Source organism: Solanum stenotomum, chromosome 4 (assembly GCF_019186545.1).
Source record: "Solanum stenotomum isolate F172 chromosome 4, ASM1918654v1, whole genome shotgun sequence".
NCBI lineage: Eukaryota > Viridiplantae > Streptophyta > Magnoliopsida > Solanales > Solanaceae > Solanum > Solanum stenotomum.
Window position 1 is genome coordinate 27,372,289 of NC_064285.1, and position 18,398 is coordinate 27,390,686.

The window sequence follows — 18,398 nt, forward strand, 5'->3', positions numbered from 1 at the left end:
AATTTAGTTGATCTCAAATTTAAACAAGACAAGAGTCCCAATTTATGGCGGAAGAAACTTTCAAAATAATTTTTAAAAAATACTCTAAGAGATTTGCATGTATTATCTATACTACTACCAGACACGTTATAAATCATTACCAACTTCGGGGTACCGAAGTTTGATTGGTTCATGCTTCATAGAGGCCTTCAAAATAAACTGTAAATTTAATACATTACAAGACTTGGGTTTACACACCCCAAAACAGTAAAACATGTAGTCATACTTATTTTACAACGCATGGTGACATGATCAAATTAGCCTTCAAAATTTCATGTAAATGTACAACATATTAATCATGTACAAGTCCCAAGATTTATGCAAACTATAGATGCCTATATGCAAGTGTGATCTTCCATAAAGCTCTCAAAACTCTGTCTCTAATGGCCAACTTCAAGTATCCCCTCGAACGTTCCCTACGATAGAAACAACTATCGCTATGCGTAAAGCTTAGTGGTGTGAAAACTATATGTGTGGAGCTGCTAGATTCCCCAAGTTACCTTTCAAAAGTCATGGGCAGCACAATTGAAACATAATAAATAAATCAAGTAAACAATATATCTAGGGTATCAAGTTCTATATTTAAAGATCCAAGTGTCAAGAACGCTCATAGCACCATTTCCCAAGCGATCCAATACCAAGGCTCGCCAATATATACATCATGCCGTCACACCCAACATAATCAAGTATCAAGAAGGACCAAAGCCCTGTATCAAGAAGGGTCAAAGTCCAATAATCAAGAGAATCGAGAACCATGTTAAAAATGGCTTCCTAGTTCATACATAAAATGGACAACTTCCATACTTAAGACGAACCACAAATCCAGAGTCAAGATGGCCAATGATCCGAATCAATAGGCATGCCAATAGTGAAAAAATCAAATCCACAAGAAGGACAAAGTCCCAACAAGAATGTCAGGCGATCAAGCAATCTGTACAAGTGGGAAAGTTACATAAGTGTCTTGAAAGTCACAGAGAATACAAATATGACAACACAACGTGACAAGAAGTAACCAACGTATCGAGATAACCCTTCAAATATACAAGCAGATAACAGGAGTACAAGTACAAGTTTATATTATACACAAACCTTGGGCTTTAGCATAGATACAGTTCAACAAAACTTCAAGAGTTCAAACCATAGACCGACCAACTTATCAAGGTCCTCAACTTGTACACAAGTATATATATACTTAAAAATACAATTAAATAACTTATATTAGCTCAATAATATTGGTGTAAAACAGGATCATCATTACAAGTAAGCCTAGAATGTACAAATACAACTATGCTCCCAAAACAGTGAAACTGGCCAGCCTGGTACATCAAGTCGCAACTTAGTTTTGAAGAGGAAAATGAAAAAATTGGACTTTATATCCTTCATGAAAGATGTAGTTATATCTCTTAAGTTTCGAATGATAAAGAATCATTGCAAAATATGTTTTTTACAAAAATATATAATGAAAACACTAACAGTTCAACATACAAGATTTCTAAATCAGAAATTTGGACAGAACCAATCATATATTACGTCACATATTTCGAATCGATAACAACAAAATTAGATTTTTACATACACAAAAGTGTTGTAGGTATATGCATTAGCTTTCCAAATCATATTTATTCACTGATAAAATATTATAAAAGTACTAAACACTACGCACCTCAAAAACAAATTTCGACTTCCAACAGGTAGGTTTTGTTTTGATTTTGTGAGTAATATGGCTAGAGAAAGTTCTCCAGGCTTCTTAGAGTTAAGGAACATGATTTCTTATAGAGGAGGTGTGAAAATATATGTTATAAAAGTGATGTTTATCACTTAATAGATATAGCTGAAAGAAAAGTTGGCTGCCCAAAAGTAAAAAGGTTGGTTGCCCAAAATGTATACATATATACTTATATGTATATACCTCACCTACCTTTCAAGTTATAAGTAATTCTAATTAGTATATTACGTAAATACCTCAATACAATCCCTTAAACTACTGTCACAATTTATGTTATGCAAAATTGCAAATATAACAAAATTTTGAGTTCCTAAAATGAGACATACTGAAGTAATTAAGGAATAGTGTATCGAAATGCGAATATCAGTTTTAATATTTAGGGGTGTTACACACAATAGTTTATTAAAGGAAAATAAATAGGGTGGTGAATATTTAATTAGTATAAGTGTTTAATCATATCTTATTTTTGTATTTATTTAATAGTATTACAATCAAACTATTTGTGTTACTCATAAATGATTTTTTTTAATTGGTGAGAATATGTTATAATGTGTGCATTACTTTATAGATCTGTACTTTAATAAAGCGTTGGTTTGAACATTATACTTTGATTATAAAATTGTTACTTAGAGACTAATGCAGTTTCGTTTTGATAGTCATAGGATTATCTCTAGCCTAAGTCTGGAATTTATAGACTTAAAATTGATTAATACACCCTTGACCAATAATAAGAGATTAAGATAAAATGTGAATTAGCCCAAAAAGTAATAAATAAAAATGCCTCTAAAATTAGACAAGTATAAATTTATTTTATTTCTTTTCTTTAACAAAAGAGTAATAAATAACAAATGAGTTTCAGTAAACAATGTGATTCCACATTTTTTTCAGACACTTAAAAAGATTCAAGGATGCAGTGACGAACCTTAACCAAATGATCATATTAAATTTTCTTTAATGTACACTTAAATTTTTAGACTAAGAATATTAAGGTGCTACAATTGAGAGAAGAAAATAGATATGCTTCTAAGTAACTATACCTCAAAAATCGAGAATGTAGTTATGCATTCGATTTTAGATTAAAAAATTTCAACAATAAAATATGTGAGCAAACTGTAGCGTATAACCATATATTCAAAGTATTTTAAAGTAAGTATAAGTTAATAAAATTGATTGTGCTAGAACCACAGGACTCAAGGGGTACCTAATACCTTCCCCTCGGTCAACAGAATTTCTTACCCGATCTTTTGTTCTCACAGACTAAATAAAGAGCCATTTCTTTTTATAAGGGATTCAAAAAGGTGACTTGGAACAACATAACTCAATTCCAAGTGGTGAATATGAAAGAAATGAAAAAAATCCCAAAACAATATTGTCACTTAAAGTTAAAACCCTTTCCGTAGTCGAATAAGGGGTGTGACATCTCTGACGACTCAACTAGGGACAAAATAGAATTCGAGCTTTATTTTATTGACTTTTACTTGATTTTATTATTTTCTTGGATATATTGTGTATGATGGCCATATGTCACGACCCAAGCCTAGGGCCTAGACGTGACATGGCGAATGAGGAACCCGAAGGAACCCCAAACAAGCCTCTCAAACTTGTCATCACACTTCATCGGTCGCGGAAGTACAATCAACATTAATTAACGGGAAATAGGGACTAAGGGCAAACCATTTCAAAATGACATCATAGAACAAGAGTCAAGCTCATTTACAAAATACTTGTCCAACGCACACCTCTACATACATAGATAGGACGGGGGCCATGACATACTACCGGCTCCCCTCATAGTCAAAATACAATTGCAAGCTAAAGTCTCAAAACATAGGAGTAGGAAACATAACATAGCCCTCGAATCATTGAGGACTCACCAACAAACTCGGATAAGCACCGTACTAGCCACGTGAATGGAGAGAAGGATCAAGAGTAGCTCCGGTCCCTACATGGTGACATCATGTAGGCAAAATATGCGTTAGTACTTGGAATGTACTAAGTATGCGGGGTGCAACACAACAATAGACAAGGACACAATCGAAATACAAGAAATAGTTTCATAGGCATTATGAATAACAATATGAGGATGCATGATCAAAGTGAAGTCAAAACATGTTTAAGTAAATCTATACTAATAGTAGATATCATATGTGTATGCATGATCCAACCAATCTATAACCCCAACTTAGGATGGGGGATGCCGTTCACACCCGGACACCCTGGTGGCAAGGTATAAACCCCTCACATGGTTGATGTTGGTCACACCCCAAGCATCCTAGGTGGTGAGATATAAACCTCTCACATGGTTGATGTTGGTCACACCCCAAGCATCCTAGGTGGTGAGATATAAACCTCTCACATGGTTGTCCGGTTCTTTTCCCCCGGACCGGGCATGGTCATGCAACACTTTATATAGGAAATTCCCATTAGGCTCTAATGCAATCTCACGTATGGAATGAACATATACACAAGCTTAGTTTGTCATCAACACATCTCTGGATTGCCATACATCTCATAACTCAAGCTTTAAAGCATCGATTCATCAATTCTCCATAGTTGGACATTTTGTCAAACACCTTGAAGGCATGTAATGGAATCAAAGAGCATGGAAAATAGGGTAGTAATTATGCAGCCAAACCAGTGAACAACCTACAACAACACCTTTTAACACCCACAATACCACATGAAAATCTCCACATCCATTCCAAATTTAGATTCAAGTTCTAGAGTCACAACATGCTCAAAACAATCACTTTTCATGTTTAAAATTCAATGTGCAGGAAATTATTACAAAGAACAAGACTAATTTATGAATCTTAACTTAAACCATGAATTAGTGAGTAGAATAGAGTCTAGGCACTATGGGTGGAAGGACCCATGAGTTCAACACCACATACCTTGAGTTCTTATGAAGGTCTTGAGAGTGTCTTCAATGGAAGCTTGGAACTTGGAGCAAGAATCTCTTCAATCTTGAGGAAGGTTTTGGATTAGGGTTCTTGAGGGAACTTGAGAGAAAATGTGTCTAAGAATGAGAGAGGTGTTTTGGGAAATGTTTTAGAGATGGGAATTGAACTAATGGTATATAGGAAATAACATATGCCCTTTGGAAAAATGGTCCAACACTTAGAAAAAAAAATGAGGCGGGTGAACAGTAATTTCGGTCACTGGAAATTTGCATTTTCTGCCGGACAGATTTTACGAAAATGGGCATAACTTCTTCGTTTGAACTCCGAATGAGGTGAAACGAAGTGCGTTAGGTAGCTAACTCAAAGGGATTTCCATGGATATGTTATGGGCCACCCAATTATTTGTGTGCTAGGAGATATGACCCTCCAAAGTAGACCCTCGAAAAAGGCTTCACTTGGAAATTTCGGATTTTGACACGGTTGCTCTAAAATTTGGGTTAGACCCATTTCCCACTCAATTTGACCCCCTAAACAAGAATATGAAGTCGGATTTTCGAAAAACGAAACGGATTTTTTTTGATATAGCTAAACAAGTTTCCGGTAACTTCCGAAGCACATTTTTAAGAACTTTTTGGGTCATTTCACCTTATATGCTACTTGTTGCTCATTTATCGCTTTGATATTATTGAGTTGTATTATAAATTTTCTTCTCTCGTGCATCCCATCCGAGTCTCAAAAAATAGGGAAGAAGGGAATGAAGGTATGCATCCCACTTTTTGTTGAGATAAAGCTAGAGTGTCTTGATACATATGGAGTGATTTTAGTCACACACATTAGTTTGAGTTGGACCAGCAATGAGATTAGAATATTACTACTATCGATAAATTTCCCATCCATTGCCCGAGTTATCTACTCGGGTAAGTCAGTCTAGAAACTATCTTCTTCCGATTTAAACCTAATAGAAATAAAACGCAGACATGCTTATATCTAGTAGGTTCCACTTATTTGCATCATTTGCGTTTGACTTAGTGGGGCTCAACACAAGGGTCGAGTCCGTCTAAGACAGAAGACCCGCTTTTTGACTAACATGTGCATTTTATGTGTTATTTATAACTATCATTTGGAAGACCTTGAGTTTTTATCGGATTTAGGTTCCCTCTAAAATAAATTCTTTAATATTTAAACCCGATTTTTTCCTTTCTTATATATATATATATATATATATATATATATAAATTCTTCGACCGATTTGTGTCATTTATGAAAATCAATATAAAACATTTTGCAAGTATGATAATTATATTTTTATTTATTCTATCACTAAAGTTAATTTTACAAAATAATATAAACTTCCCTACAAGCTTCTTTTTTAGCTAAAGTATATGATTTAGGCCTAAAAATACTTATAAATAACCTAGTGTTTTTTTTCTATCTGAAAGTAGTCTATTTGGGCCTAAAAATCTTCATCAACAACATAATTGTTTTTCTATTTCGAGTGGTCAATTCGACCTGAAGATTTCAGATCAACAACATAGAGGTTTGACTATTACAAATTAATTATTTTTTATTTGAAATTTCCCATGTCCATGTTGGGTAAACAAATTTAGAGCACGTTCAGGCTAGAATTAATTCCTTTTAAATTATTTATGTAGTTATTTATTTTTCAAAACTAAAGTACCCTCTAATTATCTGTTAAAATTTCTAAAAAAATTTGGGCCAAGTCTCACTCAAGTGTTTTATTTCATACACAGAAAATCATTTATTATGGCATATATATCATCCTCTATATTGACTCGATGATTTAATCAGATGTGAATCATATTAAGAGTATGTCATCTTTAAAATTCCTTTGATTTATCTGCCAATAATATTGATTAAAATTTAAAATAGGCTCTTCTAATAATAGATTTAGTCGAAACTATTATTTTATATATAAATCTTAATATTAAAAATATATTTATAATAGTTTTTGTTGCGATTGGACTCTTACAACAACACTTTTTAAAGGGAATACAATTAGCTAGTCTAGGGAAACTTTTAATTAAATTAGCTATTTATGTAAATATTTTTTCGGAAAAGCTATTTAACACTTATAGAACAAGTCATTTTGATCTCTTGGCCAAATATTCTCTATGTTTGGTGGTTTGAATCACAAACACAAAAAAATATATTCACTTTATAAATATGAGTACTTCTGTTCTTTTTTTTTTGCTTAAAGTCCCATTTTTGGAAAAGATATTTTGCATCATTTTTCCTTATAATTTTCACACCTTTTTGAGTTAGATTCTAATAGGTTCAAAAATTAGGTGTCGTAGGTCTGGGCATTTTTTGACCCTGCATCTTTTTCCATAAGTACAACGTGATTCAATCTGGTCGAGGAAAGTGTTAGAAGAGGAAAAGAGATGCGAACATGCCACTTCAGGTTATAGATTGCACTCCTTTGCAGCTTTGAGCATGGTGGAAAGACATAGGGTTGTTAGATCAAGGTATAATATTCAAATATTTAGGTTTCTTGACTAGAATCATGGAACTGGACCGTATGAGGGATGCGATTGAGTCACTGTTATCTTTTGGAATCCAACAAACAATGTCTTTCATTTCTAGAATTTTGAATTGACCCCAACCTTGAAGGAAATAATCCGTTTTACCGGGTTTGGAGTGAGGTTGCATCATGAGAATCTTGTAACCCCAAGGAGCATCTCCTTCAACTAATGCTTTCAACATTTAAGCATTTGCAAAGTCAATGAGGAATAATTATAGAAAGATTGGATCTTGTTACAATTTTTGTATGATAGATACGGAAAAGAAGAAGGATTCGAGAAGTTCGGAAGGCAACTCAACAACAAGGGAAACTTTGAAACATGGAAAGAACATATACATTTTACTTTTATGGTTACTTTTTTGGGAACAATGGTTTTTCCGAGGAGAGGCGGGATTATTACCATCCGTTTGACCGGGGTAGTGAATGTCAATATTAAGAAAAAGAACTACACTATCGTCCGAAGGATTTTCTATATCTACTGTCTCTTAATTATCTTCTAGAAGGGAAAGCATTTTTTCGCATGTCTTTTGTTAACCTTCTTTTTCTATAGTTGATGGGTATAAGGGTTGTGCAGCCATACGTACCGTTGTGGGTTCTACGTCTATTAGCCAGGTGTCAGGTCCTACCTTTCACTAAGGATATGAAAGATTTTATGTTGAAATGGGACCAAAGATCCCTCTCTTTGAGGGATTGGCCCAAAGGATTTGGGATGGTTGTATAATCATGGGACAAATTGATAATGATGGTTAAAGAGCGGCACAAGGGAGAAAATCACCTGGGATACTCTGATTGTCTTGAAAAACAACCTCGATTACACGTTAGGCCGGAGAAATCTCTAAAAGGACCAATAGACCATGAGGGTAGATAAAAATAAGGGTTGAGTTGGCTATGCGTGATTACCTTTTGAAAACCAAGCGTTAAGAGAAAATTTAGAGCTCGTTAGAGCCGCTCTAACCCAAAAACAAGCAGAACTCGAAGAGGAAAGAGCAAAGGAGGCTTAGAGATAAATCATGCTCTAAGGATGAAGTTCATCTAGCAATAATTAGGGGAGCAAAAATTGTGGAACTTGTGGCGAGTCGACAACGAAAACTGAGGGCATGTGATCAGAAAAGTCAAATAATTTTTTCCCAAGAGAAAGCCCGACGGATCAGTGAAAGGGGAAGGCTACGAGAGGAACTAGAGTCAGTCTCGACTCAGGAAAGATGCGCTAGAGAAATGGTGGCTTCCCATGATCAACAGATATGAGGATGGAATTATACTTGCAATTCACTTCAATCAAAGGTCCATCGTTTGGCTGATCGCATTGCCTGAATGAATCTAGATTACCAAGAGATGAACCATGAACAATTTTTGGCAGAAGTACCCAAATTTGCTAAGTTCCTTCTGACTTCATTGCAAGAGATATATAAGAATGTAGGAGGTCACTTTAGACCAAAATCTCCATAAGTAAGCAGGTTGGGGTGAGAAAATGGCCACTAGATCTTTGGGATATGAGGAATTATACAAACCTTTGTTTTATTTGTCTTGTTTTCTTTAGTTTAAGTCATGTTTTCATTCGTCTACGTTTCTGCACTTTGTTTGAGTTGTATTTGTTAAGTCTTAGTTTCTGCCATTTGTTTTGTGATATTTTCTTCACTTTCGTACTTCTATTTCAAATACTAAATGACATTTTAAGTTATGCTTATTTTTTGTCTAATTCTTTTTTCTTTTTTCCATTTGTATAAATAAATATATATATATATATATATATATATATATATATATATATAATAGTAATATATATATCTATATGTGAAAAAACTTTTTTAAAAAGCATTTATTCCCCGAACTACGTAAATATGTGATTTATGCACTAACATGATGTGTAGGCAACCCAATGGGTTCGATCAAAACTTTTTGAACAAAATAACATAAGAGGAGATAAACGCCTAAATAAGCCATGATGAAATATAAGACCTTTCGTATTATAAATGAGAGATATATATGTGGATACAATGTGAAAGATTTCTTTACACTAATTTGTTTGGTACTCCGTTCAGTACGTAAGAAAGAGAGACATATTAGCTTAAAGGTGGTATTTTTTTGTGGTTAAGCTGACATCTCATCCATACAATACAAGGTAAAAAGAAAAAAAATGACCCACAAAGACGGAGAAGAGTCGGGCAATGATGAGGTCCAAAATCAGACGGGTTCACAAGAATCAGTGTCATTAAAGGAAGTAAGGTTGTTCAGACAACAAATGGTGAAAATGTATGGAGCTTGGATTAATGGACAAACTCCGCCCTCTTCTATCCATGAGTATATGAATACTAATATGCCATCCCCTATCCAAGTATCGACAAGTGATCCAATTTATCCACCTGCATTTGGCCAATATGCTAACATATCCAACTCCGCTGGAACTTCCAGGATACGCCCTTTGAGTACACCTATAATGAGTAATCCATTATTCATGCCCACTGCGCTAACTATACTGTTCCATAGCCAACAATGGTGACAAAATCTAACAATGATCCTCCACCAAGAGTTCAAAATGATCATGTTTACACCCCTGAAGTAACTCTTAAAATTCCAAGCTCTTATCCCATGCTCATCAGTATAGTTCCACTGTCGAAGTTGAGAAAACTGATAAGAAGGAGAAACATGAAGAAATGTCTAGAAAAATGAAGAGTTTGAATTAGAGTATAAGAGATATGAAAGTATTAGGAGGCCACAAGGGCATATCGTTAACTGATTTGTGCATGTTTCCCCACATCCATTTGCCTGCCGATTTTAAAATCCCAAATTTGAGAATGACGCTGTTCATGGAAACTCTATAGCTCATTTGAAGAGATATCGTAATCAACCGAGAGGCTCTGAGGGCAAAGAGGAATTACTCATGGCTTCAGAATGGTTCATAGATCAAGGTATGCAAATTGCTACAGTTTCGCCCCCAATGAAGAAGCCAAAGATGATTGGCGTATTTCTCCAAGCACAACAACCTAACTACTTTCATTACTTGATTTATGCCATCGGAAAAACATTTGCCGATGTTATTAAAGTTGGGGAAATGGTGGAAAGTGGCATCAAGTCTGGAATAATTGTAAGCCAAGCTGTCTTAAAAGCCACAACACTAGTGCTTCAAAATGGCTCTGGAAATCTTGGAGGGAAGAAAAGAAGGGGAGATGTAGCTACCATTGTATCGGGGCCTTGGACCTATGTCCAAGAAAATCATCCACAACACTATTTTCCTTCCCAAACCCCACAATATCCAGTTTCATATCCTCAATGTCCCATTTTCAATGCACAACCAATTGCTCAACCCCCTTCTTACCTATAATGGCGTGCACTATTTCCTCAAAATAATCCACCCACCCCCCTCCCCAAAAAAAATTCACCAAAATACCGCTAAAATCCCTTATCATCCTAGACCAGAGTACAAGAATGAAATGGAGCTAAGGATTAGTTCACCCCTATTGGAGAATTATATGCTAGCTTGTTCAAAAAATTAAGGGCATTGAATGTTTTGAGTCCTATTGATAGAAAGATCTTGAATCTCCGCATGAGAAATCTAGATAATTTCCAAAGATATGCATATTGTTCTAATTACCCATGGCATGACATAGAGAGATGTTGGTACTTGAAATGGGAAATTCAAGATTTGATCGATACTCATCGAATTATAGTTGAAAGTCTAAATGGACCAAGCATCATTCAAAAACCATTGTCGATGCATATTGAAACAAACTTGGTAGAGATGACGAATGACAACGAAGAATTTGCAGTCCCATACAAGCTTACCCCTAAGGTTGAAAATGACATAGAAAATTTGACGAATGTTGTTGGCTTGACAAAATCGGTGCATCCAGAGGCACAGAAGATATTGAAAAAGTTGAGCCAATTGAACACACCTATCATAACTATGAAAGGAGCATTTGAAGATGTATGGGCAAGTCAGAGAGAAGCAAAAATGGTTGTTCAAAATAGGGCTGAGCATGCCTATATTGATCATTCAAGGGGCCTATATTCCCCTGTGATTATAAAGTCAGGTATCCAACTTCAAATAACCAACCCAAGATTGTCCCTTGGAATTATAAGCCTACCGTAGTGACATACAAGGGGAATGAAGTCAATGAAGAAGTAGATGAAGTAGGGGGAATGATCCGTTCGTGGAGATACTATGCCCCAATAGAGTTAAGGAAAACAAAAAGAAATGACAAAGTGACAATTAAGAGACCGGCAGTTAAAAAGAAGTAGAGAAGTTCTTAAGAAAGATGAAATTGTCAGACTATTCTATTGTGGAACAGCTAAAGAAAACTCCAACCCAAATCTCTTTGTTCTCTTCACTAATACACTCTAATGAACATCGTAAAGCTATAATGAAGATTTTGAACGAAGCACATGTCCCTAATGAAGTTATAATTAGTCAATTAGAGAAAATCGTTGGGAAACTGTTTGAGGTAAATAGAATCATTTTTCAGATGATGAACTTCCGATGGAAGACACTGGACCTAACCAAGGCCTTCATATTACTATAAAATGTGAGCTTTCCTATGTCACTCGAGTTCTGATTTATGAAGGATCTGGGACAAATATTTGTCCTTCAGTGAACTCTGCAAAAATTGAATATTAGAGTTGAAAGGGTACGACCAAATAATGTGTTAGAGCTTTTGATGGGTCAAAAATATATGCCATTGGTGAGATAGAACTCGTACTAAAAATAGGGCATGCCGATTTCACTGTAGACTTTCAAGTGTTGAATATCAAGGCATCTTACAATATTTTATTGGGGGAGACCATGGGTGCATAGGGTTGAAGTAGTCCCCTCTATATTGCATCGAATGATCAAGTTTGAATACGACCAACAAGAAGTAAATGTTCACAGTGAGGGGGACCTGTCAATCTACAAAAATTCTTCCATCCCTTTTGTCATAGCAAATAATGTGATTAAGGCACTGGTTTATCAAGATTTTGAGGTAGTGGTTGTTGAGCATATCCTTGAAGGGAATCTCATTTCAAAACCATAATGGCCCATGGCATCCATGATGATTGTGAATAAAATGTTGAAGCATGGGTTTGAACCAGGTAAAATCTTGGGGATCTTCTTGCAAGGGAGAGCTTATCTAGTAAGTCTACCGAATAGCCTTGGTACTTTTGGTTTGGGATACAAACCCACCGTCGAGGACAAAATGAAGGCTAAGAAGCAGAAAAGAGATGCATGGTAACTTACCAAGCCAATACCACCCATACACAAATCCTTCATCGAAACCTACACAGTAGAATCTTTTGAGTCACCACTTCCAAAGCCAGTGTTGGAGGTTAACGGAGAACTAATTGATTATTTTAAAACGTGTTCACCAAGGCCGATATGGTTGAAATCGAAGAAAGATCTTGTAAAAGAGATGTGCAAGTCATTGGTTCTGATTTCCAGGTTAACAATTGGGAGGCTACTTCTCTCCCCAGTAAGAAGGAGTTTTGGTAGCATGTGTTGTTTTCCTTTCTGTTAGCCGATTTATTAAAGAGTTGTAATTCGGATTTTGTCTGATATTTTATTGTTCAAACATTTTTATCTTCCATTTTAGCAAGATTTAATGGTGTTTTTATTTGAGTCTAATAGATTTAGTTGTTTTATATTATATAGTTCTTTCTATACTAATTCTAGTGATATGACATGCATTGTAGATTTTTTTGCCAGATCTTAAAATCAAATCTAATCTTCGACCTAATTTTGAAATAATCAGTCGAGAAGTCAAATATGATGAAGATGAAGTATTTGAGGAAGTAAGCAAGCATTTGAAATCTTTTGAGAATAAATCAAACCCAAACATGAGTGAAACCGAGACAATAAATTTAAGAGATCTTGAAAATATTAAGGAGACTAAGTATCATCCCCTGAGCCTACACCATGGGCAGGACTGACACTCCACAACAATTGCTGGCCCCAAGCGAACCCTTGACCTGGCTTACTACTCAGCGGAAGAATTTACTCAACAAAGATAACACATGAATAAACTAGAATGTTTATAAAAGGAAAAAAAAAATCAACTAGTCCATAAGGAAAATTAAGTCTTATAATCAACACAACTGAAATAACAAGACTAAAGAACTAATAACTAAGGGGCTGTTTGGTTACTGGATAAGGATTGAGTTATTCAGGTATAAAATGTTGCATAAGCTTTACCATGTTTGGTAGCATTTTTTTGTCAAAGTATAAAATTCAACACACATAATACTATGTTTGGTTAGAAAATTATAAAACCACATAACTAATACATGTTTAAATTATGAGTCAATCTATGTATTATTTTATGCAGGGTAAAAGATGGAATAAGTTATACCTGAATAACTAATACCTGAATAAAAATATAAATTTACAATTTTGCCCTTCACTCTAAACCAAATATACACTTTTTTTAGATAAACATTCAGATCCTCTCCCCATATCCGTAGATCTAGAATGGCTCTTCATCTTCTAGGTAAATAGATTTAAAAACTTTCAATCTGGCGTTCTTTCTTTGAGGTTAGAAGTTCTGAAACTCAAAATTTGGCTGATCTTGTTTTATTTTCTTCTTCTTCGCCTCCTGTTTTCTCTTTTTATGTTTTTTCTCTTGTTAATCTGATGAGAGACGAATGAAATTCTAGATCTTCTCAGTATTTTCTAGTTAAGTTGATGTTTTAGTACACCCAAATTTGATGTGGGTTTTGTTTTGTTTGTTCAAAAATCGTGCTTTCTGAAAAATGGGTTCACTAAGTTTAGTTGTTTTAGCTTCTAAAACTGCAAAAGATGAACATGTTATTTGCAGTTTGACAAAATAGTATTAGTATTCTGGCTATTGAAGCCAAACAAAAATAATATTTTACCCTGTTTTTCAATGTTACTTTTCAATTTTTTAAAATAAAATTGAACATTCTAGTATGAAACCATCTATTACCTTTCTATTATACACAATGTGTCTACAATAATTAGTTAGGTAACTTGATTGATACTTTGTTTTTCTTTTGGATTCAATTTGATAATGATGTTGCAATTTTTAAATGGAAAATAAGTGTAAATGGATTCTCAACAATTGTGCGATGTTGAATGCTTTATGATCCTTGAGGAGATTGTGGTGCATTCATATATTGTCCTTATTTGTTTTTTTATGGCTATTTACAGCATGTTATTAAGAAACCAATCTAGAAATAGACGGGTCATTTGATATTGTATGAGTGCTAGAATTCCTAAAATCTTGTCTCATCTAAATGTTCTCATTCGTGACAATGATTTTGTATGTTTTGACAAGCTTGGGATGAATAGAAATGCCTTTCATATTTTAGCTTCTTTAGCCAATAATATTGGAGGGTTGACTAGTAGTAAAAATATGTCGAGTACTGAAAAGTTTGTAATGTTCTTAAATATTTTGGCTCATCACGAAAAGAACAGGTCTGTCAAAGTTGGTTATATTAGATCGGGGTGGAGCGTAAGTTGAACCTTTAATTAATGTCTAAGATCTATTCTTAAACTAACTCCAGTGTTACTTGTTAAACCTAATCCGGTGCTCGAAGATGATACTGATGATCGATGGAAATGGTTTAAGGTAGGTACATTTCAATCTAACATTTGATTTACTACAACAAACTTGAAATATTATGGTGAAAGTATTTTTATTTTTAATAGTCCTTTAGTAATTAGAGTTGAATTTATTATTATAGGGTTGTCTAGGTGCATTGGATGGTACTTACACTTCCATTAGAGTTGAAGCAATATATAAGCCAAGATACAGAACATGAAAAGGTGATATAGCAACTAATGTCTTGGGGGTTAGTGATAGAAATCTCAACTTCATTTATGTATTACCTGGTTGGGAGGGATCAGCCGCTGGTCGCGTATTGCGAGATGCTGTTGTACGAAGAAATGGGTTGAAAGTACCTCAGAGTATGCTAAATAATAGGCAGACCCTTGTCTATTTCTACTATATCAAAATAGAATAATATTCAAAGTAATTATATTATTGTTTACATTTTTAGGCAATTACTATTTGTGCGATGGAGGATATACAAATGGAAATGGTTTTGTCTCCCTATCGAAGATATAGATATTGGCTAAAGGATTGGCAGGGTGACAATCCATCACCTCGATGTCGAGAAGAGCTCTTTAATATAAAGCATGCTAGGGCGCGTAATGTTATTGAAAGAGCATTTGGACTATTAAAAGGACATTGGGGAATTCTTAGAAGTCCTTCGTGGTACTCGGTTAAGGTTCACAATAGAATTGTTAGTGCATGTTGTTTGATACACAATTTCATTCGAAGAGAGATGGAAGTTGATCCATTAGATGTTGAAATGGAATTCCACATGGAGAATCAACATGAGCATGACAATATTAATACAATTGAAGCATCTGATGAGTGGACCACTTGGAGGGATGAACTAGCTCAGTCTATGTGGAATGAAAGATTGGGAAATCAATCTTTATAATTTTAAACTATGTGGTCACTTTTGGTGTGCTTATGCACTTTTGTTTTAGGTTTTCCGCTCACTGTAAAATGTAATAGCTTTTATTATTTTGTGAAAACGAATGGTCAATCTTTTGTATGTCTCACATTGTTGTCTGTACAGACAAATAGTAAATCTCAATGTATATCTATTATTTTTCAATATAAGTAGTGAATTTATATATATGTCTTCACATTATCTTTTTCCCAGATCAATCAAGTTGTATTACAATTTATTTGGTTATAATTGAAATAATTTCCTTGTAAGTTGTAACTTAGTATTACTTGTGATTTCATTTATAATTTTACAGATTGAAATGGCTAGTTCTACTACTGCAACTTCTAACACGTGCAGAAAGAGGGCAAGAAAATCAACACCTTTATCTAGAAGGGTATGGACTCCAGAAGAGGAACTTACTCTTGTAGATGGATTAAAAGAATTGTGTGTTAATGGTTAGAGAGCAGATAATGGAACCTTTAGACATGGATATTTAATGGAATTAGAACACTACATGAATGCTCGTCATCCTAACTGTGGATTGAAATCTCTACCACATGTTGATTCTAAAATAAGAGCATGGAAAAAGAGTTATGCAACAATATCGTTGCTAAAGAGTCGAAGTGGTTTAGGATTCCAATATAGTGATGGAAGTATCTTAGTTGATGATCCTAAAGCTTGGGATGACTTGATAAAGGTGATTTATATTTATTTTAAATCATTAGGGAATTGCTACTTACTTATATTTTCTCTTGGTTAATGGATCTTTGTCTATGGAATATTTTCAGTTACTTCATGTACTTGTTCTTTATTTTCTTAGGTTGATCCGAATGCCAAGTCAATGAACTTAAAAAAATGGCCATTATTTGCTGACTGGGAAGACATATTTGGCAAGTATAGAGCTACTGGAGAGTTTGCCAAAGGGCCAGAAGATGTTGTTCAAGAAATAGAAAGAATTGAAGCTCTAGAAATTACTAATGGCACGTCTGTGGGATTTCCTATTGATGTTGTCGACATAGATGATGCTTCAGGCACAAGAGAGGATCAAGCTGCTCAAGAGGAACCTAATGTATCAACTGGAGCAACACAAAGTCCATTTACTGCTCAAGATGAACCTAATGAATCAACTGGAGCAGCACAAAGTTCATTCACAACTCAAAAAGGTGAAACCCGTCAATCTCAGAAACAAGGTAATAGTTTTAAAGCATCGTCTTCTAAAGTCAACGAAAAAGGTAGATGCAAAAAAAGAAACACAACTGAAGATGATAATGAGACTGTTCTTAAAGGTTTGATGGAGGTGATGAAACAACACTGAAAGCCATGATAAAAGGATGGCTTCTTTAATTGACAAGCTAGGAAAGCGTGATCTATCTGAGATTTGTGGTAAGATATTTTCTATTATTGGATCCCCTGCATTTGAAATATACAACTCAGATGAACGAGTCATTTCAACAATGAGAATTACTCAAGATATAAAGAGAACGGAATTCTTCTTAAGCATCAGTGAACTGGAACGTCACAGTATGATATGGATGATTGTTAATGATAAGCTTTAAATCATTGAATGGTTTTTGTGTAGCTATTTTGTAAGGTCTAACCATAAATGGATATTTTGCTACCTAGGAGAATGTCCACAAATGTACATATGTGTGAATGTTGTGGGCTTAAAGTAGGTTGGTTTTGTATAACAAATGCATGATTAGGTTCAACATTAATGGTTTTGTAAGTAGCCAACTCAGATGCTCTTCAGATTGTTCAAAACACTGACCCAAACGGTAAGTTCATCTTCTCCAAGGTGTTTTTAATTCATTCTTCTCCGAGATAGTATTGAAATTTTCTTTTCCCGCAGACTATTCAGCAGTTGGAGTAATCACAAAGATCCAGTCAGAAATACGAAGTACTCTGCTGCTATTTTGTCAAGTGATTATATGTTGTTGGGGCTGGTATTCAACTTTTGAAGCTTGGTGTTTGTCATGGAAGGATAATGTTACAAAATAGGAGACTTCTTTTGAAAAAAATGTGATTGTAATTTGTATGTCTTTGTTGTATGTGCCAACTTTTGTAATTGAACGATGAATTATGTAAGTTTCATTCACTTTAAATGAAGATGTGTCTAATATTTTAACAATGAATTATGTGTGAGTGAATTCTTTCCTCATGAATGCTTTCTCATTTAGCTTAATTTGTATAGTCACGTAGTTGAGGTGCTAAAAAATAAAGAATATCACATCATTATTGCAGCACTACCAGGTTGGAAGTGGCAGACAAATTATAGTAATTGTGACAAAGACAAGGATTTGGATCCTTTGGATTGATAGTTGGTGAAAGTAACAGACTAACATTTTAAAGAGCAACTAATGCACTTTCAAGTAAAGAATGGAAATAAAGTGATTCTGATGAAGGTTACAACTATCTATCTACAATAGCTATCTATTCCTCATAATGTATTTGATTGTATTTAATTAGAAGTGATGAAGGGTCACAATTATCTATTTACCATACACGATTGAAATGGTCAGCATTGGAGGTAATAAATCCATCCGTCCTTTGGTTAGTAATGAAAGATTAATGCAATTTTAAGGAGTGAATGACAATTGAATGGTAATCCTGTTATGGATTCTGAAGGTAGACTTTGAGCAACTAATGACACAAATAGGCTTGCCAGAATTTAGAACTGTTGGAAAATCATTTGGACTAAATTTCCAAGTTAAAATGCCTAATTGCACAAATTCAAAAC

General features: G+C 34.5%; 1 protein-coding gene across 1 annotated transcript; it reads left to right on the forward strand.

The window, feature by feature from the left end:
- The first annotated feature begins 15,972 nt into the window (after positions 1–15,972).
- LOC125863076 (uncharacterized) lies at positions 15,973–17,099 on the forward strand. Its single transcript, XM_049543229.1, has 2 exons — positions 15,973–16,358; positions 16,482–17,099. The coding sequence occupies exons 1-2, from the start codon at positions 16,158–16,160 to the stop codon at positions 16,974–16,976; spliced, it is 696 nt and encodes a 231-aa protein (XP_049399186.1). The 5' UTR covers positions 15,973–16,157; the 3' UTR covers positions 16,977–17,099.
- Positions 17,100–18,398: the final 1,299 nt, after the last annotated feature.

Coding starts and splice junctions, on each gene's coding strand:
- LOC125863076 (XM_049543229.1), top strand. CDS start 16,158: ATGGAATTAGAACACTACATGAATGCTCGTCATCCTAACTGTGGATTG. Junction 16,359..16,481: donor CTTGGGATGACTTGATAAAG/GTGATTTATATT, acceptor TTATTTTCTTAG/GTTGATCCGAATGCCAAGTC.